This window comes from Pantherophis guttatus, chromosome 4 (assembly GCF_059756535.1).
Source record: "Pantherophis guttatus breed Tessera chromosome 4, ASM5975653v1, whole genome shotgun sequence".
NCBI classification, from domain to species: Eukaryota; Metazoa; Chordata; class Lepidosauria; order Squamata; family Colubridae; genus Pantherophis; species Pantherophis guttatus.
This window is the reverse complement of record NC_142066.1, coordinates 50,401,163-50,425,534: the sequence shown is the minus strand read 5'-3', so window position 1 is coordinate 50,425,534 and position 24,372 is coordinate 50,401,163. Positions and strand designations below refer to the sequence as shown.

The window sequence follows — 24,372 nt, the reverse complement described above, 5'->3', positions numbered from 1 at the left end:
GGGGGCAATCAGGGCATGGCAGATGCCCAGCCCAGTCAGGAACGTTTCCATGGGCTTGGATGTGAGCTGGGGCCCGTTGTCAGAAACCAGAACATCCGGTAGCCCATGCATGGCGAATAGCCTCCAGAGTGCCTTGATGGTGGTGTCTGTTATAGTGGATGCCATGGGCATGACCTCAAACCATTTTGAGAAGGCATCCACCACGATGAGGAGGTACTTTCTGCTCATTGGCCCCGCAAAGTCTATGTGGATTCATGACCATGGGCTGTTGGGTGCCTCCCACTCTGTAGGCTGGGCACGGGGTGGTGCTGGCCGGACTTCCTGGAATGGGTCACATCTGGCCACCCAGGTTTCTATGTCTTTATCCAGGGTTGGCCACTATACGTAGCTTCGTGCCAACCCCTTCATTTGCACAATGCCCGGGTGCCCGCTGTGCAGAGTCTCTAATGTTTTTGCTGTAGTGTGTGGGAATCACGACCCTGTCGCCCCAGAGGAGGCAGCCCTTCATGGTGGCAAGCTCTTGCTGCTTCCTGGTAAATGGGCTGAACTCTTCTGCCACCTTCCCCGTTGGCCACCCCCGCAGGACCCAGGATAGTACCTGCTTGAGCGTTTGTTCCTTCTGGGTCTGGTATGCCACGTCTGCAGATGTTACTGGGCAAGCGAGATCGTTGTCGATATGGAAGAGCCCCATGGTGGGGGCGGAGTCTTCCACCGGGTCCTTTGATGGGCATCTGCTCAGGGCATCTGCGTTTCCAATGGTCTTGCCGGGTCAATGGGTCAGCGTATATGAGTACCCGGCAAGGAAAATCACCCAGTGTGTCATCCTGGGTGACATATAGCTTGGTGTTGGTTTGTCGCCCGCCAGCAGTCCCAACAGCAGCTTGTGGTCGGTGATGACTGTGAAACTCCTGCCGTAGAGATACTCATGGAAGCGCTTGATGCCCGCGACGATGGCCAATGCTTCCTTATCCAGCTGGCTATAATTTCGTTCTGTGCTGGACTTTGTCTTAGAAAAGTATGCAATGGGCGCTTCTGTGCCATTTGGAAGTTGGTGGCTGAGGACTGCTCCAATCCTGTATGGCGACGCATCGCAGGTCAGCAGCAGGGGTAGCATCTCATGGTATTGGATGAGCATGTTGTCTGAAGAAAGCAGCCCTTTGATGGTTTTGAATGCTGTTTCCTCTTCTTCCTCCCATCTGTATGGCACTGCTTTCCCCAAAAGGCGATGGAGTGGTTCGGCAGCTGTGGCTTTCTGTTTCAAAAAGACACTGTAAAAATTCAGTAGTCCTAAGAAAGCCTGAAACTCCGCTTTGTTTTTTGGGGGTGGAACTTCATGAGTAGCCTTTACTTTTGCTTTGGTGGGGTGGATGCCAGTCCCATCAATGATATAGCCCAGGAACTCGACCTCCTGGACTCCAATGATACACTTATCTCTCCTGACTCTTAAACCTTTCTCCTTAAAGCACTGCAGAACCAGCCTCAATCGCTCAAGTAGTTGGGTTTTAGAGTGCCCGGAGATTAAGACATCATCGAAGTACGGCACCACCCCTGGAATGCCTTGCAAGAGGCGTTCCATCATGGATTGAAAAATTCCTGGGGCTGTGCTGACTCCAAATTGGAGGCGGTTACATTTAAACGCACCCCTGTGGGTGACAATAGTTTGTGCCTCTGCTGTCTTTTCGTCCACTGGCAGTTGCTGGTAAGCCTGGGCCAGGTCCAGTTTTGCAAATATAGACCCACTCCCAAGTGAATGCAGCAGATGTTGCACTACTGGAACTGGGTATGTGCTCTGCTGTAAAGCCTTATTGATCGAACATTTATAGTCAGCGCAGATGCGCACTGATCCATCATGCTTCATTGGGGTCACAACGGGGGTTTCCCATGCTGCATGATCGATCGGTTCCAATACGCCTTGGGCAATCAGCTTATCTAGCTGAGCATCTACTTTGGGCCTCAAGGCAAACGGAACTCTGTGAGGCTTAAGCCTAATGGGCTTTCCCACAAATTCTCCAGCTTACCATCGAAGACTTCTTTGAACTCTTCGAGGAGGGTGTCGAGTTCGTCCTGGCGGATTTGGTGAATCCCTCTAATTGAGAGCCCTAATGGCTTGAACCACTCCACTTCCAACAGGTTCGGGCGGCTGTACTCGACTACGGTGATGGGTAGGTCGCCATGGAAGTCGTGGTAGGAGATCTGGAGTGATGTTCGTCCCAGGACTCCGATGGGGTTTCCGGCAAAATCCACGAGCCTCGATTTTAATGGTTTCAAGTCCTTTTTGCTGACTCATGGCTTTAATCGCTGTAGCTGGTGTCAGTCTATTATGGAGTAGACTGATCCCGAGTCTACCTCCATAGAGCAAGGGGTCCCTTCCACGTGCACGGTCACGTGGTACTTGGTGGCGCTGTTGTCGTGAGTGTGAGCAATGGTCGTCTGGTGGACTGCTCCGTTCCTCGCGAACTCCCTCTCTCCATGTCTCGGCTGGTACGAGGACCGTCTAGATGATCTCTGGTAGTCATCTCGATTTTCTCGCGGACGGTGGCTGGACGGCTCGGGGGCTGGATCCTTGGCTCTGCAGGCTTCAGCGATGTGACCCCTCTTGTTGCAGCATCTGCAGGTCGCATCCCTCCACCGGCATTTGGCCCTGGCATAATCTCCTCTGCAGCTGGCACAGCGCTCCCCCGGTCGCTATTTTGGGCGGTTTCCTGCCTCAGGAGTCCGGAGACCTTGTGGACGGCCAGCTCCTCGTCGGAGTCGGATCCAGTGGCCGATTCCTCCGTGGACGATTGGGGTGCTCTTTGGATCTTGTGGATCTCCTTGGCTCTCAGCATTGCGGCTGCTGCTTTTTTGGATGTTTCAGCAGCTGTGGCTTCCTCTACGACGTCCTTAAGCATGAGCTTCTTCCTGCTGAAGAATTTCTTCTGGAGGGCCCTGTCCCTCATGCCGAATACAATGCAGTCACTGATGGCATTGTCCACATTGTCAACCTCACAATTTGTGGCGATTTGGTGCAGGGCAGCCAAAAATTCTTTGATCAATTCTCCTTCCAGCTGGTTCCTCTGATGGAAGGTGAATCGGTTGGTGACTGGAGTTCCTGTTGGTGCATCATGTTCTTGCAGGACCTCCTGGAGATCGGCCCACGACATCTCCTCGATGTCCTTGGTGCCACGAGGTCGATGGCCATCTCCAGCACTTCTGATCCGCAATGCGCCAGGAACAGGGCTCTTTTTCGGTCATCGTTGAGGTCCTAGTAATTGTTCCCTCTCAGGAACTGGCAAAACCGGACCATGTAAGACCTCCACTTCTCCTTCCCGGGGTTGAAGGCTGCCAGCGAGACGAGTGTGGCTTGCGATGTCGCCATGGCTTTGGCAGCTTTGTCTTCATGACTTCAGCTCAAGTTCAGCTCTTAGTTAAGGTGGCGGTGTGCCACGAGGTTGACGCTGTGGTTCTTTTGAATCCTTCGTCGCCAGTGTTAGATCAGGCGCAGGAAAGGAGGACATGGCCAGCATTGGTCCATCAGCACTTTATTTCAGCTCAGAATAAAGGCGGACGGCTGTGCTGCCAGAGCTCTTTTTATAGTGCTCCGGCAGACCAGCCATCCAGTGATAGCAGTTTCCTGCTGGTAGATTAGCCAATCACCAGCGGATGTCCTTATAAGGACATAACAAATACCGTGTTTCCCTGAAAATAAGACCGGGTCTTATATTAATTTTTGCTCCAAAAGACGCATTAGGGTTTATTTTCTGGTTAGGTCTTATTTTGGGGGAAATACAGTACTAAATGCACCCATCTGGCTGACAATCTTAACTGGGGCTTATTTTGGGGGTAGGGCTTATATTACGAGCATCTTGAAAAACCATGCTAGGACTTATTTTCCGGTTGGGTCTTATTTTTGGGGAAACAAGGTACTGTAGGACCAAATGAAAAGAAATGGGCTATAAGATAATTGGACCAGAAAGGTTTTATCTATTCCATCAGATTAAAAACAACCAAAGTTTAGCAACAACCAAAGTTCTAGAAAATTCACTACACTTTTTATAATGGTGTGAGAATGTTCCATTGTGGTTTGTTCATTGTGCATACCTTCCAAATTCAGAGAAAGTTCTTGTCATCACTTTGAAAAAGAAATAGCTCATTCTAGTGAACTATGCTTCACAGCTTTTGACTTTTTTTTTTCCTGGTTGGTTTCTGGCTTTAACAGCATTTTGCATGACACACAGAAATTACCAGAAATTAAACTGACACATTTTAAAGGTTGCTTTCCCCATCATTATCTCTTACAAATTGATGCTTTATTTTATTCTGTGGGGAAAATATTTCTAATGTTCTGTTAGGATAGAATGCTTTAATGAAATGGTGTAGGAGTCGATTACCTGCTTGTTGTGCTTTCAGTCTGAGAGAAAAGGTGGCAGGTTTATCTCTACTCCAGAAACTATTAAAACCACAAAGGGCATTCAGGTGGAAAATGATAAATTGAATGCAAATAGATGCATGTTTTTAGTTAGAAATTCTGCACATCCTGGTCATTTGGTAATGGCAGAATAAATTGTTTGTCTTCAGTTTGCAAGAACTGAACAATCTCTGATATGTATGAAATGGCCATTTTTCCATCTACTTGCCCTTTTCCTTTAGTATTAAATTCTAATTATTCCCAAGTATGAAAGGACAGCGTGTGTGCTGACGTGTGCTATGTAAGATGGTAGAAGGAAGAAGTAGTAATCTTACTTATGGTGGAAAAACTGAAAAATACTAATCTGTGTGGTTGTACATGTTTACAGAGCAATGTCTGCAGTTATGGGGAATGGAGAAGGAAGTCATTTTGCTACAAGTAATCCTCAACTTACATTCATAATGGAGTCCTTTCATCATTAGTCATGACGGTCATAAGTTGAGGCACCCATGAGACTAACTCAATTTTATGACCTTTTTTATAGTCTAGCCTTTTATTGTCATTGTACATCATATATACAACAAAATTGGTGGTCCATAAGTAAATATCATGGTGGGTTAAGCAAGTCAAGTCCTATGGACATTTTAGGTGGAAATTGCCTTAAAAGACTGGTTTCTGGCAAAAAAAAAAAAAGTGATAATTCACATCACTCAACAATGAATCACTGCAACTGGCCGTAAAACAAGACAGTTCCCAAGCCCTGAAATGCAGTCATGTGAATGCAGGTGGTTGCCACCATCAGAATTCTGGAACTGGGTTCTAAATACTTTTTGGGTGGGACTGTAAATTTTAATGGTCATTAAGTGAGACTACCTGTACCATTCACTATCTTCTCATTGGCACTCTAAAAAAATCTAATGCCTCCTTAAATCGGGAACATTTCTAGCAATGATTTTAAAAATGTTTTGATTAGACTGATACATGCTAGGCACTTTTTAAAAAGAGAGAGGAAAAGAGAGAGAGAGACAGCAAAGAGAAGAGAAATCTGTTTCTGTGAAGCTATTTCTGTGGAGGGGACAAATTTAGGCTTCTTGGGGTTTTTACATTGCTGTCAGGTTGGTTGTTAAATCTTTAATAACCAGTGTGGTTAAATCAAGATAGTAATTGTGATGCAACCAAAATTCCAGCTATGTTTGCATGTGTTGTAGGATAGAGTTTTAATTGTACCATTGCAATTACCATCTTTAAACATACTTCTAGAACATACCTGGTGTTTGCTATTCTCAGAGGAACCAATGAAAAAAGAGATCAAAAATGATGAAAGGAACAAGATGGGGAATCCAACAACTGAAACAAGTCTTATGGATATGGTGGAGAGTGGAGCTAAGGCCTTGGTTTCCATAGCCAATCCAAAATGTAACAACATAGACATAATATGACTTGTTAAATGTCCATTACTCATACTATAGTCTAAGGCAGGGAAGTCCACAGAGGGGAGTCAAGGCATCAGAATGACAGGCACAAGTGGGCAATGGGGACCTCACTTCTTTTTATTGATGTATGTTGTCTGCAACACATATTATAAAGGAGGGGAGCTTCCATTAACCATTCTGGGCCATTTCATTGTAACTGATTCTGCAGAGAGAAAATCCTTTACTGAATCCAATCTATATTCTCAGAGAAATATCTTTTCATATTTTGTTTCTGTAATTTTATTTTTTAAAACCTTTTGTTTGCTGCCTAGAATTTGTTAGCATTGAGGAAACTTATAATTTTTTAATAATAACACAATAAAAATAGAGTAGAGAAACCAAGCTGAATGAAAAAGATCTAAGGAAATAGACGAAACTTTTAAAAAGTTTCTTGAAAGTGATGCAAGCGGGGGGGGGAGGACTCTAAAATCAGCTATAAATCATTCTCAGGATCTGTGGACAGTATGATTAAAGGACAGAATGGTAGTTGAAGTTCCCCCATTGTTTTCATACAATTGTATATGATTCTGAACCCAGCACAATCACTTCAGATGGGCCATAAAAGGAAAAGTCCAGATCTTTTTTTTTTTAGATAAGTAAATAAAATAATTTAGATAAAAAATAAAATAAAATCTACAGAAAAAAAATCAATTACTGACATCACAATGCTGTATTTGGTTTGCAAAGTCAGGTACCTATTCTTTGGGTACAGAAACAATAGGCAGAAAAGTGTTCACATTTTTTTCTCTTTGAAAACATTGTAATAATGATCCTCACAGAAAATTTGATGCTTTTACTATATTTAACAATATAGTTCAGCATTTAGGGAAAAATCTGATGGTTGCAAAATTCTAGGAATTCGAGTCTGCACATCTTAAATTTGCCAAAGTTGAGGAACACCATTTATCACACCACCATTGTGCTGTGATTTAGAAGATCCATGAAGATCTGGCTCCTTACCCAAGCCTTTGGCAAGGGAAAATAAGATCATTCACTTCATCACGCTTGCCATCTTTTATCTTTGAGTGTTTTATTATTTTTACTGTAATTCCTTTGTCTGAATGTTGTAAGCCGCCCACAGAAATAAACATAACTAGGCCCATTCCTGAACAGTGTGTCAATCAGGGAAGAATATCCTTGGGGCACAGGAAACAGCTGCTGCTGTGCTTAGTTCCTTAAGCTCAGATGATCCGGGATGGTGGATTCATTTATGACTTCCTTACCATGTTTCCCCAAAAATAAGACCCTGTCTTATATATTTTTGAACCCGAAATAAGAGCTTGGCCTTATTTTCAGGGAGGTCTTATTATTTTGGGGCACGTGGAGTGAGACGGGGATCCTCTTGCCATCTTATCTGATTTCCATCTCTGTCTCTCTAACCATAACCAGAGAAAACAACTTACTAGTTTAATGCTCCAGCCCCATTGGATTCTTCAGGAACAAAGGACTAGAAAAATCTGGATTGAAATCTGATATGCCATGCAAAGGCAGCAAAAATGTAGAAGATTGAAGCCATTATAGATCATCAGGATCAAGAGAAAATTGCAAAAAAGTCTCTTCTGAAAAAGCTCACTGCCATTGTGAGAATGTCTACTTTCTAAAACCAAGCCCCTGTGTGGCACTTCAGTTGAATGAAACAGGCAATTCAGCCTGGGATAATGGCCCTATACTGTCTCTTTTAACTCTGAGTGATTGTGTATAAAACAAATCTTGTGTCTGCATCAGATACATCCATGGCATCCAACACTTTTATTAACAAGATGAAAGCAAAATTGAACCATCACAACACAAACTCTAACTCTTTTATATACATGTACAATAACACAATGCATGTACAAAAGTGTTAGATCAGGCGCAGGAAACAGAAGACGTGACCAGCTCGATACATTTAATAACTTTATTAGTTACAAAAGTAGCAAGACAAGACTGCTGGCGCGCTGCCGGAGCTCTCCTTATATTCGCTCCCGGCAGACGCACCGCCCCCTTGACAGGGATTCAAATCTCCCGCCCGATGGCTAGCAGCCAATCAGGGCGGATGTCCTTATAAGGACATAACACTCCTCCCCCCTTAGTCCGAACTGTCAAATCTCGTCCACAAAAGTCACGTAATCGCGCAGGTACGTAGGACGCCTCGGCACCCTAGCTGACCTGCGCAGTCTCACTTCTTCTCCGTCTCCGGCCTGGATGGACGGGGCTCCTTCGTCTCCTGGTTCCCTCTCCGGAACCGGGCTCGGTTCGGCTGTCGAGTGAGCGGGATCACCCCCAGCGCCTCCGGCCGGACCGCAGACCTCGGATGGCTGGTTCTGTTGGTCTTCCTCCTGGCCTGTGGATCTATCGCCTCGTCTCGGTTGCTCGGTTCCGACCCGGGAAGAGCGTCTGAGTCTCGGTAAGTCCGTCGCTTGCTCCTCCCTGGTCTCCCGGGCGCTGCAGTTCGGTCGCGGTCCGGCCTGCTGCCGGTTGGGTGGTGGTTCCGCTCGGTGCCCTCGGGTCCGGTCCGCCGGCTGTGGGTGGTGCTGGCTATCGTTGCGCTGTCCGACCTCGCAGGGGTGGTGTTGGTCCCCTCGGTTGGGCTGGTGTTGGTCTACCCCGTCTGGTTGGTGGTGGTCGATCTGGTTGGGACGTTGTTGCGGGACTACCTCTGCGGAGCGGCGGAGGTCTCCCCTGCCGGGGTGGTGTAGGTCTCCCCGGCCGGGTTGTTGTTGGCTTTCCCTTCCCCCTAGTCCCTGGTCTACCGTCGGGTGGTGCCTGGGGTCATCCGGGTTGGGTTGTTGTTTCCTGGCTGTCTTCTGCGATGGGCGGGGGTCCCTCTCGCCGGGGAGTCGTGTGCCACCCTCGCCCATGGGTGGTGGGGTGCCCGCCGACGTGACAGTACCTGGTAGTGTGCGGGCCGACCTCATCGGGATGGCGTTGCTCTGCCTCGCAGGGGTGTGGTAGGCCTACCTCATCGGGGTGTCGTAGGCCTACCTTGCCGGGCTGTTGTAGGTCTACCTCGTCTGGGTATGGTAGGCCTACCTCGCCGGGGTGTTGGAGGCCTACCTCGTCGGGGTGTTGTAGGCCTCCCTCGTCAGGCTGGTTTTCGTGTGCTCCCCCCCACCTTTTCCGGAGTTGGTCGATGTGACGTCTACAGACCTGTCCATCTTCCAACTCGACGGTGTAGGATTTGGGGCCGGTTGTGCTGGCAATCTTCCCCTTCAGCCACTTAGGAGAGCCGTTGAAATTCAGCGCGAAAACTGAATCTCCCTTGCTGAAGGCGCGAAGCGGGCGGCTGGCGGTTGCGGTCACTTCCGGGCTGTATTGGGGGTGCAGCCGGTCCAAGGGTGACCTCAACCTTCTGCCCATCAGCAGTTCGGCCGGGCTCTTGTGGGTGGTGGCATGTGGCGTGATGTGCTGGGTGAGGAGGAAGTTATCTATGCGTTCTTGCCAGTCTCCCGGGCCCATCTTGGTGAGGGCTTCTTTGGTCAGTCTGACCATGCGTTCCGCTTGTCCGTTTCCGGCCGGCCTGTAGGGGGCGGATAGGGCGTGGCGGATGCCCAGTCCTGCCAGGAAGGACTCCATGGCCAGGGATGTGAGCTGGGGGCCGTTGTCCGAGACCAGCACGTCCGGTAGTCCATGTGTGGCAAACAGATGGCGCAGGGCTCGGATCGTCGCTTCTGTTGTGGTAGATGCCATGGGTACCACCTCGAGCCACTTGGAGAAGGCATCTACCACGATGAGGAGGTGTCGCCCCTGCATCGGACCCACAAAATCGATGTGGATCCTCGACCAGGGGTTGCTGGGGGTCTCCCACTTTGCGACTTCGGATTGCGGCGGTGCTGGGCGAGCTTCTTGGCACGGGTCACATCTGGAGACCCATTGCTCAATGTCTCTGTCCATGGAGGGCCACCAGACGTAACTCCGTGCCAGGGCCTTCATGCGGACGATGCCCGGATGCCCTTTGTGCAGAGTCTCTAACGTTCGCCGTTGCAGAGTGCTTGGAATCAGCACCCTGTCTCCCCATAGCAGACAGCCCTTTATGGTGGACAGCTCCTTCTGTTTCCTGGCAAACGGGCTGAACCTCTCCTCTGCCTTTTCCGATGGCCACCCTCTGAGGATCCAGGACTTCACTTGGCGGAGTGTGGGGTCCTTTTGGGTGTGAACGGCCACATCCGCGGATGACACTGGACAGCTGGCGTCGTCATCTATATGGAATAGGTGGAGCGTGGGGGCTGGGTCTTCGACTGGATTCTTTGACGGGCATCTGCTGAGCGCGTCGGCGTTTCCTATGGCTGTGCCTGGTTGGTGCACGAGCCTGTAGGAGTAGCCGGCTAGGAAGATGGTCCATCTCGTCATCCGTGGGGACATGAAGGTCGGGGTGGGTTGGTCGCCTGCGAGGAGTCCCAGGAGTGGCTTGTGGTCGGTGACTATGGTGAAGCATCTTCCGTAGAGGTATTCGTGGAAGCGCTTCACTCCAGCCACGATGGCCAGGGCTTCTTTGTCCAGCTGACTGTAGTTCCGTTCTGCGCCGGACATGGTCTTCGAGAAGTAGGCAACTGGGGCTTCCGTGCCGTTGGGCAGTTCATGGCTGAGGACTGCCCCCACCCCGTATGGCGACGCATCACAAGTCAGCTTGATGGGCAGCGTCTCGCTGTATTGGATGAGGACGCTTTTGGACGTCAATAGTCCTTTGATGGCCCGGAATGCTGCTTCCTGTTCCTGACCCCACTTCCAGGAAGCCGATTTCCCCAGCAGGCGGTGGAGTGGCTCAGCAACTGTGGCTTTCTGTTTTAAGAAAATGGCGTAGAAGTTGAGCAACCCAAGGAACGCCTGAAGCTCCGTTTTGTTTTTTGGGCTTGGAGCTTCATGGATTGCTTCCACTTTTGATTTGGTGGGGTGGATGCCCGTGCTATCAATGAGGTAGCCCAGGAACTCGACTTCCTGTACTCCGATGATGCACTTGTCCCGCCTGACTCTCAAGCCCTTGGCCTTGAACCGCTGCAGGACGAGCCTGAGCCTCTCAAGGAGTTGAGCTCTTGAGTCACCGGAGATGAGCACATCATCGAAATAAGGCACCACCCCTGGAACGCCTTGGAGAAGGCGTTCCATCATAGATTGGAAGATGCCGGGGGCAGCGCTGACTCCAAATTGGAGGCGGTTACATTTGAATGCCCCCCTGTGCGTGACAATTGTTTGTGCCTCCGCCGTCTTTTCATCCACTGGCAGTTGCTGGTAAGCCTGGGCCAGGTCCAGTTTCGCGAAAATTGAGCCAGATCCCAGGGAATGCAGCAGGTGTTGCACAACTGGGACTGGGTATGCGCTTTGTGCCAACGCCTTGTTGATGGTACAACGGTAGTCGGCGCAGATGCGCACAGACTCATCATGCTTCAGTGGGGTCACAATGGGGGTCTCCCATGAGGCATGATCGATCGGTTCCAGGATGCCCTGGGCGATCAGCTTATCCAGCTGCTCGTCTACTTTAGGCCGCAGAGCAAACGGAACTCGGCGGGGCTTAAGCCTAATTGGGGTGATTCCCTTGTCCAGATTAAAGGAAATTGGCCTCCCCACAAATTTCCCCAGTTTACCATCGAAGACTTCCTTGAACTCTTCGATGATGGTGTCGAGTTCGTCCCTGTGGATTTCGTGGATGCCCTCGATGGAAAGCCCCAGCGGCTTAAACCACTCCACACCTAACAGGTTCGGTCGGCTGTGCTCCACGATGGTGATGGGCAGCTCTCCGTTGAAGTCGTTGTACTTGATGTGGATGGTGGCTCTGCCCAGGATTCCAATGGGGTTTCCGTTGAAGTCCACAAGCCTCGACTTTGGGGTTTTCAGCTGGGCCTTTTTGTAGGATGGCTTCAGCTGCTGTAGGTGCTGCCAGTCCATGATGGAGTAGGCGGATCCGGAGTCTACCTCCATCTTGCACGGTGACCCCTCTGCCAGCAGCGTCACATGGAATTTGGTGGTCCCCTCGTCACTTGTGTGAGCGATGGTGGTCTGGTGCACCGTTCTATTTCAGGGATAGTCCTCCTCCCCGCGCCGGGACTGGTTTGAGGACCGTATGGATGTCCTCTGGTTGTCTTTGCGATTCTCCCGGACTCGTGGTCTGGGCGGTTCCAGGGCTGGATTGGTGGCTCTGCAGGCCTCTGCGATGTGCCCCCTCTTCAGGCATCGGCGGCAGGTCGCATCCCTCCATCTGCAGGTTGCCCTGGGGTGGTCGCCTCTGCAGCTGCCGCATCGTTCTCCCCGGTCGCCATGCTGTGGGTTTTCCCGCCTGGGGGGGCGGGAGACCTTGTGGACGGCCATTTCCTCATCTGACTCGGATTGAGTGGTTGCCTCATCTGATGAGGTCAGGCCCGACTTGTGGATCTTATGGATCCCTCTTGCCTTTATCATCGCGGCGGCTGCTTGCTCGGATGTTTCGGCTGCTGTTGCCTCGTCGAGGACGTCTTTGAGCGGGATCCTCTTTCGGCTGAGGAATTTCTTCTGCAGCCCCACATCTCGCATTCCAAAAACAACGCGGTCTCGGATGGCATTATCCACGTTGTCGAACTCGCAGTTGGCAGTGATTTGGCGAAGCGCTGCCACGAATTCCTTGATGGATTCACCTTCCCGCTGGTTTCTTTGCTGGAAGGTGAACCTGTTTGCGATGGGGGTGCCTGTAGGTGCGTAGTGCTCCTGTAGGACTTCCTGCAGGTCGTTCCAGGACATCTCCTCAATGTCCCTGGGTGCCACGAGGTCAATCGCCATCTCTAGGACGTCCGATCCGCAATGAGCCAGGAAGAGGGCTCTTTTCCGCTCATCGTCGAGGTTCTGGTATCCATTACCTCGCAGGAACTGTCGGAATCGGACCATGTATGACCTCCACTTCTCCCGGGATGGGTCGAATGGGTTCAGCGCGGTCATCGGGGCTTGCGGGGTAGCCATTCTGGAAGTCGCTGTGGTGTAGTGACTTCAGCTCGGTGGGCGATCGTGCCGTGAGTCTTTCTCAGGTTCTCTTCTCTTAGTCCTTCGTCGCCAGTGTTAGATCAGGCGCAGGAAACAGAAGACGTGACCAGCTCGATACATTTAATAACTTTATTAGTTACAAAAGTAGCAAGACAAGACTGCTGGCGCGCTGCCGGAGCTCTCCTTATATTCGCTCCCGGCAGACGCACCGCCCCCTTGACAGGGATTCAAATCTCCCGCCCGATGGCTAGCAGCCAATCAGGGCGGATGTCCTTATAAGGACATAACAAAAAGGAACTTGTGTTAATATATTGCTACATTCTTCATTTGCTTCCCCTGCTCTTTGGAATCCTTTGGATCTCAGCATTCAATGGACAGGGTCAAATATAGTGCCCTATAGCTCTAATAGTTTCATGACAGCAGTTTGATAAAAATCTAGGATCTTTTCAGAACATAACAGTAATTTTAAAAAATAGAATTATAAATGATCTATCTAGATATCAGTGAAATGCTCTGTCCACAGAAGAATCTGAAAAATTATAGTGATGACAGTGAAGCAAAGATAATTAAAAGATTATATTTGAGTACTGTCTTAAAACAGAAAATGTTTGCGGCTGAAGTCCTTTCATGCTACTTTTGTGTTCAAAGGGATTTTTGTTTGATTGTGATTTTCTCTAGTTATACGTGTTGTTATCATTGTATCTAAATGTTGATGTTTGATGTTTTTGAATTTTTGTGACAATTCTGTTATGGCAGGCAGTGTGGAAGATGCATGAAAAGCAGGGAAAGTATTGAGGAACGGAGAAGAACCAATGGACATGGATTGCCTCAGCCTGCCAGTAAATTTTCATACCACATGATGTCACAGTGGGATTCATTCAGTGGTGGGTTGCCCCCGGTTCGCACCAGTTCTATAAAACCGGTAGTAAAACCAGCGGGAGGCTCCGCCCACTGACCCCAATGTCATCAAAATGCTTCTGCGTTTGCACAGAAGAGCGTGCACACGCATGAGCGAAACAAGCACACGCACCTGGTCTCCTTGCGAACCGGTAGTAAAGGTAAGTAGAACCCAGCCCTGGATTCATTTATTTTGCCTTACAGCCTAAACTACTGTTCATCATTGTGAATCCATTGTTGTTGGGTTTTTTTTTAAAAAAAACATGATTTAGCACGATTTATGAATCCAGTTTTAAGCTGCCATAAAATCATGGAGTCATTTAGGCAAAGTCCAATCTATTGGAGAAAACCACAGCAACTCCAACAAATGTCCATCCAGCTTTTGCTTGAACGCATGCAGCAGAAGAGTCTCCCTAGAGGTTGGATTAATTTTGACTTGCATAATAAACTTACAATGGTGTGTTTTTAATCCAACGTTTATGGCATAGTATATTATGCAAGGCCTTCTATGGTTCCCAAAAATTTAGGTGCACATAAAAACTCCTAATGTGTCCAAACATTGCCACTAAATTATAATGTTTAATGTAAGAGAAATTGAATGACTGGAGAATAGTTATATTATTAATACGATTAAATTTAATTTTAAATCAGATCGTATTTATCCTGCCCCTATCAGATACTCTTTAAAGTACAGCCCAGCATGCTATTCCATTCCATTCCAAATGGAAACTTGGTCAAGAAGAAGTTATCTTGGCCTCCATCTGTCTTCCTATTCTATCAGCAAAATATTTTTGTACCCAAAAAAAAAAAAGGAGTTGCAGATCTGCTGGCTTCAAGAAAGGTAATTTTAATTAAAATAATCCTGCTATCCAGAAATCTATAACCATTAAAACATTGAGAAGGAGTGGGTGGGACAACGTTGACATTAGAGGGTGTCGCTGGAGAATCGTGGGAGGTTCTTCTTGGCAGGGCCATCCCAAATCCCTGCTCTTTAAAAGAGCAGTTTGCAATGTTGGAAAAAGCAGAATTCGTGTTGCAAGTGAAGCACACAGCTTGGACCGAATCTTCCGTAGGTAAGATAATGGAATTTCTGGGTTAGGCAAATTGCCAGACTAAAATCATAAGTCATATCATATTTTCTCTTGTTGTTTCAGGGTTTCTATCTTATTTCTCCACAGAAATGCTAATTTAATTTAGAGGATTCATCCTTTTGGCATATTAACTATGTTCATGAGGTTCTTGTCTATCTTTTAAAGATTAGGCTGGTTCATTAAACTGAACCAGCATACAAATTTCTATGCTCTCCTGATAGAAAACTGTGAACGAGTAATTGATTTTTAAAAAGCAAAATAAGACAGAAAATATGAATCAGTTTTAAATATTTATCATACTATATTCCCAAGACAATTAGAGTGATGTTTAAATGCAATTTTACTTCAGCCTGTTAATCCCACATCATAAAATTGGTCATGCCAAGTAAGAAAAATGGGAATTGTCTCATACCTACCCAGAGCATATCAGATTGGGCAAACATGATTTAAAGAACTAAAGCCCTGGAAGAAGAAAATATTCACAACAGGAAAAAAATGATGAAGAATATTCTTGATGTATAGACAGACAGACAGACAGACAGACAAAGAGATCTGCATAAACTATGTTCCATAAATTATAATGTTTTCTTTGGGTTTTCCCCCCTTTAGAATATTAAGATAAATCAGAAATATTCTAGGTATAATATAGTGGCTCTTTTTTCTTTTTTCCTGAAATAGGTCCAGAATCATTTGTCCGCTCTTAGTTATACCTCCTTATATTCTTCTTCCCTCATTTTTATTTTTGCATTAGCAGAACGAGTAATTAGCAAACACTCAGCCAGACTTTTCGTGCAGTGGAAGGAGGATTTGCAGCCACATTTGAAATTCAAGCTTGGTGATATGATAGAAGGGGCTCCATAACTTTTAAGGAGGTCCATAACTTTTTAAAAAATTCTATACATGAATGAGTAACTAGAATGAAAAAAAAAATTGCATTTTTCCACGGTACAGTTTAGAAAATCTAGCAAATTATCATTCTGGAGTGTTGACTTTTGGGGTTAGAGGAAAAAGACTGGAGGGGATGGGCTATTCAACAAACAGCATTCTTACTTTTTTCCAGATATGCATGCCAAGATGTTTGCTGGCCTGTTGCTGACCATTCTTCTCAGCATCAGTTTTTTAAAATCTGAATCTCAAGCAAAGGTTGTTCCAAGACCGGACAGGATGCAAAGAGGTGTGGGACTTGTCCGGCGGGACTGGCCAATGCAGCTGACCCAAGACCAGAAGCATTTGATTTCCCAGTTCTTGCCTCACCTGTATGCCTGTAAGATAAATTGCACATACCCTTTTCTACTCTCTTGGAAGTTCTTAATAATGAGTTGGGCCATTCTTAAGGAGGGTGCTTCAAAAGAATGAAAATAGCTGTTGTATTAGCAACACCTGAATTGTGAATGTGATTCTTTCAGGCAATGGAATAAAATCTGATTTTACAGATGATAGCAATAAATCAAATTATTGCTAATCTTTCAGTCATTTCCCTCCTATCATGCTTATTCTTTATTTATATTGTATTTTCATGCATTTAGTAATTTATTGGGCTCTTGTTTTAAAAGGGAGGGGGAAGGTGTAAATATCATGCACAGGAGGATTACAGTTGATCTCATATAGAGTTGACAAATAACCAGCTTCTGCTACTAACACTTCTTGGTGTTTTTCATTGCAGCAGACATTCCTCCAAAAGTACATTTTTAATGGACACATCAATCTATTTTGTAATGCAGCTTTCTTAGTATATTAATTAACTTGTAATTTTTGAGGGAAGGAGTTTTTGCCCCACTATTACCTTGGCAGGTAACAACATCTCTTATTACTTTTAATTTTCAAAATCCCAACATTACTTTTGTCTCTTCAATCAAATTCAGAGCATATTGCAGAAACTAAATTGAAGTAGCCAATGATACCACTGCATGTGGTAAGAAAATTTTAGTCTTTTTTTTTGTAAAAGTTCCACTTCTATTCCAAAAATTTACTTCAGAAACTAAAGTTCTTATTCCAATAGAATAAAGTATATGTAACTCGGGACTAAAATGTAGAATCCTTAGTGCTCTCTGATCTTGGCTATTTGCTTGCAGACATTTCATTACTTAACTAGGCAATACCATCAGTGCCCTAACAATTTTACCGCACAAACAGACAAACCCAGAGAGCACAAAGACTCCACAGTATTATCTTCTGGGATACGGAGAATCAAATGACCCATTCCAAAGATTCATGACAATTAGGACCATTTAGTAACAGTAACAGAGTTGGAAGGGACCTTGGAGGTCATCTAGTCCAACCCCTGCTCACACAGGAGACCTGTACTAGGGATTCGAACCACCGACCTTTCTGATCGACAAGCTCAGTGTCTTAGCCACTGAGCCACCTAGTTTCTGCCTTCACCTGCCTTCCATTAACACATGCTATTTTCCAACAGCTGAACTTGCTGCTATGGGAAGTAATCTGAATGAGGATGATACGCATTTTCCAAATTGGATGGATTTTGGACGACGAAGCTCTGAAGATCAGGATGGAGATGCCTAAGTTATCCTGTGTCAGGGGTAGCTTAAGCCCCAGACAAATGTCTGGTAGACAGAGGCAAAAGCACAAATGCTAAATAGTTCTTTAATAATCATTTTGTCCATTTTCAGATAAGATTTTCATGTCTATTTGTGCCAATAAAAATGGTATTATTGCTACTGATAACTGCATTGGTGTGATTTATATATGGAGAAAGATGGGAGAGTTATTGGATTTTTAAGCTCTAGTTCCAGTCATCTGAAGATGTGAAAAGAACAGCAGTCTTAATCACAGAGCACACTAAATCCAACATAAATTACATGCTACCTTGATATTATATGTGAATCATGCCAGGCCTCTTGTTACTGTGGGTTAAAAATTCGTTTGCACTATACACAAATAAAGTAGTTTGTGCGCATCCATGTGGGTAGGAAGAGTTTAGGGTTCTGCCTGGAAACTTGGCAATTAATATCAGTCGTTTTTTTAAATATGAAGAATTTGGAATAAAGAGAGGGAATCTAACAGATGGAGCTTTCTTCTCTACTCCACTCCAGTGTTTATACATTTAAAATATTTCAGTTATAAAAGACATAGTCATTAAAAGTAAAAAGCTGAACAGAGAATCTCCTTTTCTATCCCAAGTACCTCCAGTTTAAAGATTGTTGCAGAAATAAAATTACCAAATGATAGAGGCTTCCAATACCAACTCAGCTTTCTCACTTGATTTTCTTCTAAACTTTCCCACCTACAGTCTTTTCCCTCTCTCAAAACCTGAATTTGCAGCTTCTTCACAAAAATCCTTAGGTTATAGTATATAGCCATGATGGTGAACCTATGGCACACGTGCCACAGGTGGCACGCGGAGCCATATCTGTGGGCACACAAGCATTGCGCTAGTTCAGCTCCAGCACCGGAAGTCGGGAAAAAGGCTGTTTCTGGCCTCCGGAGAGCCTCTGGGGGGGAGGCTGTTTTCGCCCTCCCCAGGCTCCAAGAAAGCCTCTGGAGTCTGGGGAGAGAGAGAAAATGCAAAAAAAAAAAAAAAAAAAAACCCCAAACCCTACTAAATATCCAAAATTATCCAAAACAAGATTCCCTGGAAACGTATCAATATGCCAATTCTGCATGATAGTGCACTGAAACTAAAACTTTTCAGTATGTTTTTGGGGTTTTTTGCAGGGAAAAATTAAGGAACGAGGAATTCTTGGTGTTCCCTGAGCTTGATTGTTTTCTTGCAGTTGTTTCTTTTCTTGTTAGAACTGATGATATTACCTAGTTTGGGTAATGAAACATCTGCAAGAAAACCTCTACTATTTTCCCTTAATTTGACTCCAAATGCCCAATGGCGAAGCCCAAATTTTCAGGTGCACTGAATGAATTCCTGTCTAAAAGGATTACATCTCATGATTCTACAGGAACTGGCAGATGTCACTTCAGATCCACTGCTTGAAAGTTTTGAGGAAGTCTGGAGCATAGAGAAATTACCAGTAGACCCAGAAAACTATAGAAATATCAACTTGATATTGGATCCTATCCAACAAATCTTACTCAATGATGAAAAGTGTAAATTCCTGCACTTAAGAGAGGAAAAAGCAGATGTACAAGTACATGCAGTTAGTTGCCTGCCTTAGAAGCATTTGCAAGAAGGATCTGGATATCCTAGTAGGTCCCAGATTAACCATAAACCAGCAGTGTTCTTTAGTTGCCCAAAGAACCAATGTCGTTTTGGCCTGCATCAACAGAGGTCAAGATCACAGGAAGTGATAGTATCACTCTATGTTGCATTAGTCAGACCACGCCTGGATTATTGAGCAACAAAATTGATACGGGTTTGGAAGTTAAGTCCTCCAAACAGTGAAAGGAACTTGATATGCTTAGCTTAAAAAAGAGAAGACTAAGGGAAAACATGATCACCCACATAAAAGGGTGACAGAGTGGAAGGTGGCAGGATGTGCATTTATTCTCAGAGCAGGGGTCCCCAACTCTCCTAGGCTGTGGCCCAATATCGGCTGCATCCTGTTGAGAACCAGGTTGTACAAACGACAGATGAGTGAGCAAGCGTGCAATGCTCAATTTGTGCAAGTGGTGGGCGCACCTACCCATCACTTGTGCAAAACCATCTCCTTTCCTTCCGCTTTGCCTTTTCCACCACCAGTCTGCAAAGCCAGAAAGGTTGGGGATCACTGCTCCAGAGCACTCAACAGTTAGATAAAAACCAATGGCTGGAAGCTTTACAGTAAGGAATCCAAACTTAAACTAAGATGGAATTTCCTGATTGCAAAATTCTATAATAAAAGTCTTCTAAAACAGGATTTCTGCTTTGCCTTTCATAAAAACAGCAGCTGCAAGAAAGTTTGATTGTTGGATCATACACTTGAGTAAGGGATTGCTGAAATATCCACAAATTTATGACATATCTTATTTTTATTTTAAAGGAGTGTTACAAAGCAAACAGTGGAGCAGATTTAAAATAAGGGGCTGTTGAGAAAAGCATTAATTCAAACCAGGATTCTGACCATTATCATTTGCAACTAGACCAAATGCTCTGCCTCAGTTTTCAAGGTTTGTTTGAATGGTATGCACCTGTTTAACTTTGGGTGAATTTAATTTAATTAATTTAATTAATTAAATTAAATTGAACCCAAATTATATGGTTAAGATGGATTTGTTAGACCACTTTTAACAGCTTATAAGATATGAAACTCCATATCCACTATATTTATTTTTATTTATTTATTTTATGCAATTTGTATGCCACCCTATCTCCACTCCACTATATCCACTCTCCCACACATATTTTTATTTTACTTGTGTTGTTTTACCAGAAAATATTTTTATTACTTTTAAGTCAAAGTGAAACAATAAAATTTGGGAGGCTCTAAATAATAGAAGTTGTTTATGCATATAACTACTCAACCTTTGGTTTTTACATCTGGAAATTTTTTATTTTATGGCAGGGTAGTTGTGCTAAATTAGCTCCACAATGAGAGAATACAACTTGAAAATATTATGTATGCTGATTTACAATTTGTAATTTAAGGTATTTGCAAAAATACATTTATGCGGCACTTTATTACAAAAGTTACATTATGAACTTTATGAAGCATCCAAGAATGATTTAAAATTGTCCTCTTTCTTATTTTCATGCTCTTCTGTGGCTCTTCAATTTGTGTTGTATTAAAATATATATTTTGCTTCTGGCAAACCCATCTTGAATTCTCAAAAGCATAATTGAAGCATCTACGTCTGGATGCCCATTCAAGAAAAAAAAGAAACTGAAAAAGAGTGACTTGTCTGATTAACCATGTATCAACCTAGCACAGTGATGACTAACCTTTTTGCCATTGCGTGCCAAAAATGAGGGGAGCGCGGGGGGGCACACACGTGCCCACACCCATAATTCAATGCCCCCCAGGGCCCGCCCCCCATGCATGCGCACGCGACCCCACCACACTCCCCCTGCTTTTGGCATGCGACGGCAAAAAGGTTACGGGTGAGGCTTTCTTGGAGCCTGGGGAGGGTGAAAGCAGCCTTCCCCCTCCCCATGGAGGCCCTCTGGAGGCCGAAAGTGGCCCCTTTCCCAACTTCCGGTGGGACAGCAAGGCTGAAAAATCAGCAGGCTGGCACGCATATGTGCACTGGAGTTGAGCTAGGGCAATGCTCGCATGCCCACAGATATGGCTCCACGTTTCACCTGTGGTATGCGTGTCATAGGTTCGCCATCACGGACGTAGCATCTCCCATCATTCACAATCAGCATTGCCAATTGACCTATTATAATCTAACACACTTTTTTTTAAAAAAATTTTTATTTATATGCCGCCCTTCTCCGGAGACTCAGGGCGGCTTACAATGCGTTAAGCATTAGCCTTCATACTTTTGTATATTTATACAAAGTCAGCTTATTGCCCCCACAAACTGGGTCTTCATTTTACCTACCTTAGAAAGGATGGAAGGCTGAGTCAACCTTGAGCCTGGTGAGATTCGAACTTACAGTAATTGCAGACAGCTGGTGTTAATCAAATGCTTTTTAGTCTGCTGAGCCACCCGGCACACTTGAAGATGGTTCAAGTGAATATCTTCGGACTTCTGGGAACATTGGCTTTCCTGTTGTTTTCTGTCATTGTTTCCATCTTACAGATGACTTGCTTCAGTTTTATATTTTAACTGTTTTATCTTATTTTGATTTTTGGGAAAAAGTAATAGATACTTCTTAACACATTTTGTGTTTCTTCCCTGAAGCCTGAAGAAAGTTGGAGTCTTTTGCACTTTGGTTTGACTCATAATGAAGTCAAACAATCATCACATTTTCTCTGCCTCGTTTTACCCATAGAATTAAAAACAAACAAACAAACCAGGCTTTTTTCACCTTTAAAAGGAAAGAATTGATGGAAGCTGACCCCCCCCACCCCCCCTTTTTTTAAGCGTAGGAAGTATATCAGGGCGCGTTTAAGACCCTGCGGAATCCAAATGGGTCTGTCCCGTCTGCCTTCCCCCTGCTTCCCAGAGACTCCTGATGGGCCTCCAAGTAGCTGGTCTGGTCAGAGGAACGGAGTCGCCGGCCGCAGGGACGGCATGGAGCGGAGACGATGGGGGTTCCTGCTGGCTCTCCTACTCTTAATAGCGTCGGCGCCTACAGTGGGCGCGCAATACGAAAAATACAGCTTCCGCGGCTTTCCAGAAGCTGAGCTGATGCCTCTGCAGAGCGCTTACGCCTATGCGCTGGAGCAGTACGAGGGCGAGAACTGGAGGGAGAGCATCCGCTATTTGGAGGCGAGTTTGCGCCTTCACCGCCTGCTCCAAGACAGCGAGGCGCACTGCCATAAGGAATGCGCGGGGAGCGAAAAGTTAGACACCGGCCCACTTTTTACAGAGCTTTCCAAGGGCGCGTGGAACAGCCCGTCTCCTTCGGAGCTGCTTCTGAAAGGCGGTTCGCTCGTAGGGCTTGAAGGCAGCGCGGGATGCGGCGCAAATGCTTCAGGGATCACGCCCGGCGATGGTCTCCAGGACCAGGAGATGGAATACTTCGGGCTCGTCCTCCAGCGCGCCTCCTGCCTGCGGAGATGTAAGGGCAACCTTCCCGTCTTTCAGCTCACCTACCCGCCGACCGAGACTTTGCGAGACTTTCAGCGGCGCATTCCTTACCAGTATCTTCACTATGCGCTTTTCAAGGTGAGCGTGGGATTAGGTGGGGGGGCGCGGAAGCTTTGTACCAGAAGCTTTGTTCCATTAAGTGTGTGGACGGTTCCAAAGAGGCATTTGCTTAGTTCTTGATGATATACCGTAGGCGGAGCTTAAGGGATGCCTCGGCATTTAGTTTCGTTTAACGACCATAATAGGAAAAGGCAACTTCGTAACTGAGCAACGCAATCGTTAAGACATCACGTGACCGCCATGGCCTTACCACCTTGTCCTAGTTAAGCAGGACATTCTCATGACAGCGACTTGCTTCTCCATTGACCAGCTGTCAGAAGATGGCTGTAAGTGGCAGTCATGGTACTGAGGAGAGCTGCCATGACTGAAAATGCTTGCTGGTTGCGAAGCGCCCAAATCTCCCATCATGTAACTGTGGGAATGCTGAGAGAGTCATAAATATGAAGACCAGTCGTAACATTACTTTTTCAACATCACCTTAATTCAAATAATTGCTAAAAGAGACGGTTGCTGTTCTGGAGTCGTTTAAGAATAGACAGAAATTAAGAAATACTCCTGGGGCAGTAAATTTCATTTTCTATCTTACTGAGTGACTACAGGTAGTCCTCGACTTTAACAACCATAGTTGAACCCAAAATTTCTGTTGTTAAGCGAGACAGTTGTGAAATGAGTTTTGGCCCATTTTATGACCTTTCTTGCCACAGCTGTTAAGTGAACCACTGCAGTTGGTAAGTTAAGTTAGTTAAATGAATCAGGCTTCCCCGTTGACTTTGTCAGAAGGTTGCAAAAGGGGATCACATGACACTGGGACACTGAAACGGTCATAACTATGAACCAATTTCCAAGCATCTGAATTTTGATCACATGGTCATAGGGATGCTACAAATGATGTAACTGAAAAACTGTCATAAGTTACATTTTTCAGTACCATTGTAACTGAATGGTTATTAAACAAACTGTTGTAAGTCAAGGATCTACCTGTAGTAGGTTTGGGGGGGGGTGTATTTGTGTGTATGTCTGTGTCTGTGTGTGTGTGTGTGTGTGTATGAAGTATTTCCATTTATCAAATATTAAAACGGATGTGTATTGCAAAGAAATAATATTACCATTAATATTTGTATCTAAGCATCCTTTGGAAATGAAGCACTGCCACTATAGAGCTTGTATCCCTTGGGCCGCACTCATTTCCATTTGCTGTTCCTTTGAATGACTTTATTTAAGGCAAATCTCCTTGGAGGTGACCAGTTGTGCCGTAACAATATCAGAAAGATGACAGGTTAGTCAGGCCTAATTTAAGTAATTGATTTTGATTTATTCCATCTCCATATTCTAACAGGAGGCATCAATGCCAGTGGGATAATTTAAGTGTTCATTCAATCAGGCCAAAACCACATTCTGTTCTCACACTGGCCAACAATGTGGCCTTGGGAAGTTAAATTCCTTAATGCAAATTGATGCACCAGGAGGAGTAAAGGCAGAATCCTCCCTTTTCCCATCTGCCCAAATGCTGCATTGAAATCATGATCATGTGCTCTCAAAATTTGGTATTTAACTTTAAAAGTTCTGAAACATTATTGTTTGCCCAAAGTAGATACGGTCAATCATAGAATGAACAGATGGCGTGTATGGGGAGGTTGTATTGTGGCTCTCAGTTTTAGAAACCTGCAGGATTCATCGCAAAGATTCATCGCAGCAGACAGATCAGAAATGGAATTCAGGAGCTGGTGGGAATAAAGCTGATGTATTAAACCAGTTCTTATCAAAAAAACAAAAAAAAACAAAACCCCAATACAATCATTCAAAATGATGCAATAGTTCTGATTTGGGCAAAGTGATAAAAAAAAACTCCATTTAACATGTAGGATCCATACTGCCTGGGTGCTGAAAGAAAAGAAAAAGCAGTGATCACTTTTTCTTCTTCTTTTTCACAGTATTTTTTTCTTTTTTGTTGTTG

General features: G+C 45.3%; 2 protein-coding genes across 3 annotated transcripts in view; both read left to right on the top strand.

The window, feature by feature from the left end:
* The first annotated feature begins 15,720 nt into the window (after positions 1 to 15,720).
* Positions 15,721 to 17,444, top strand: GAST (gastrin). Its single transcript, XM_034416562.3, has 2 exons — positions 15,721 to 16,032; positions 17,185 to 17,444. Exons 1-2 carry the CDS (start codon positions 15,831 to 15,833, stop codon positions 17,289 to 17,291), a joined length of 309 nt encoding a protein of 102 aa, XP_034272453.1. The 5' UTR covers positions 15,721 to 15,830; the 3' UTR covers positions 17,292 to 17,444.
* Positions 17,445 to 21,722: 4,278 nt separating this feature from the next.
* The window catches only part of P3H4 (prolyl 3-hydroxylase family member 4 (inactive)), a 51,231-nt gene continuing 48,581 nt past the window's right edge, over positions 21,723 to 24,372 (top strand). Inside the window, exon 1 of one of the 2 annotated variants that reach the window (XM_034415729.2) lies at positions 21,723 to 22,436. In XM_034415729.2, coding sequence (XP_034271620.2) covers positions 21,735 to 22,436 — 702 coding nt within the window. In that variant the 5' untranslated portion in view covers positions 21,723 to 21,734. The remainder of the gene's footprint in view (positions 22,437 to 24,372) is intronic. The other variant, XM_034415728.2, reaches the window with a different exon arrangement.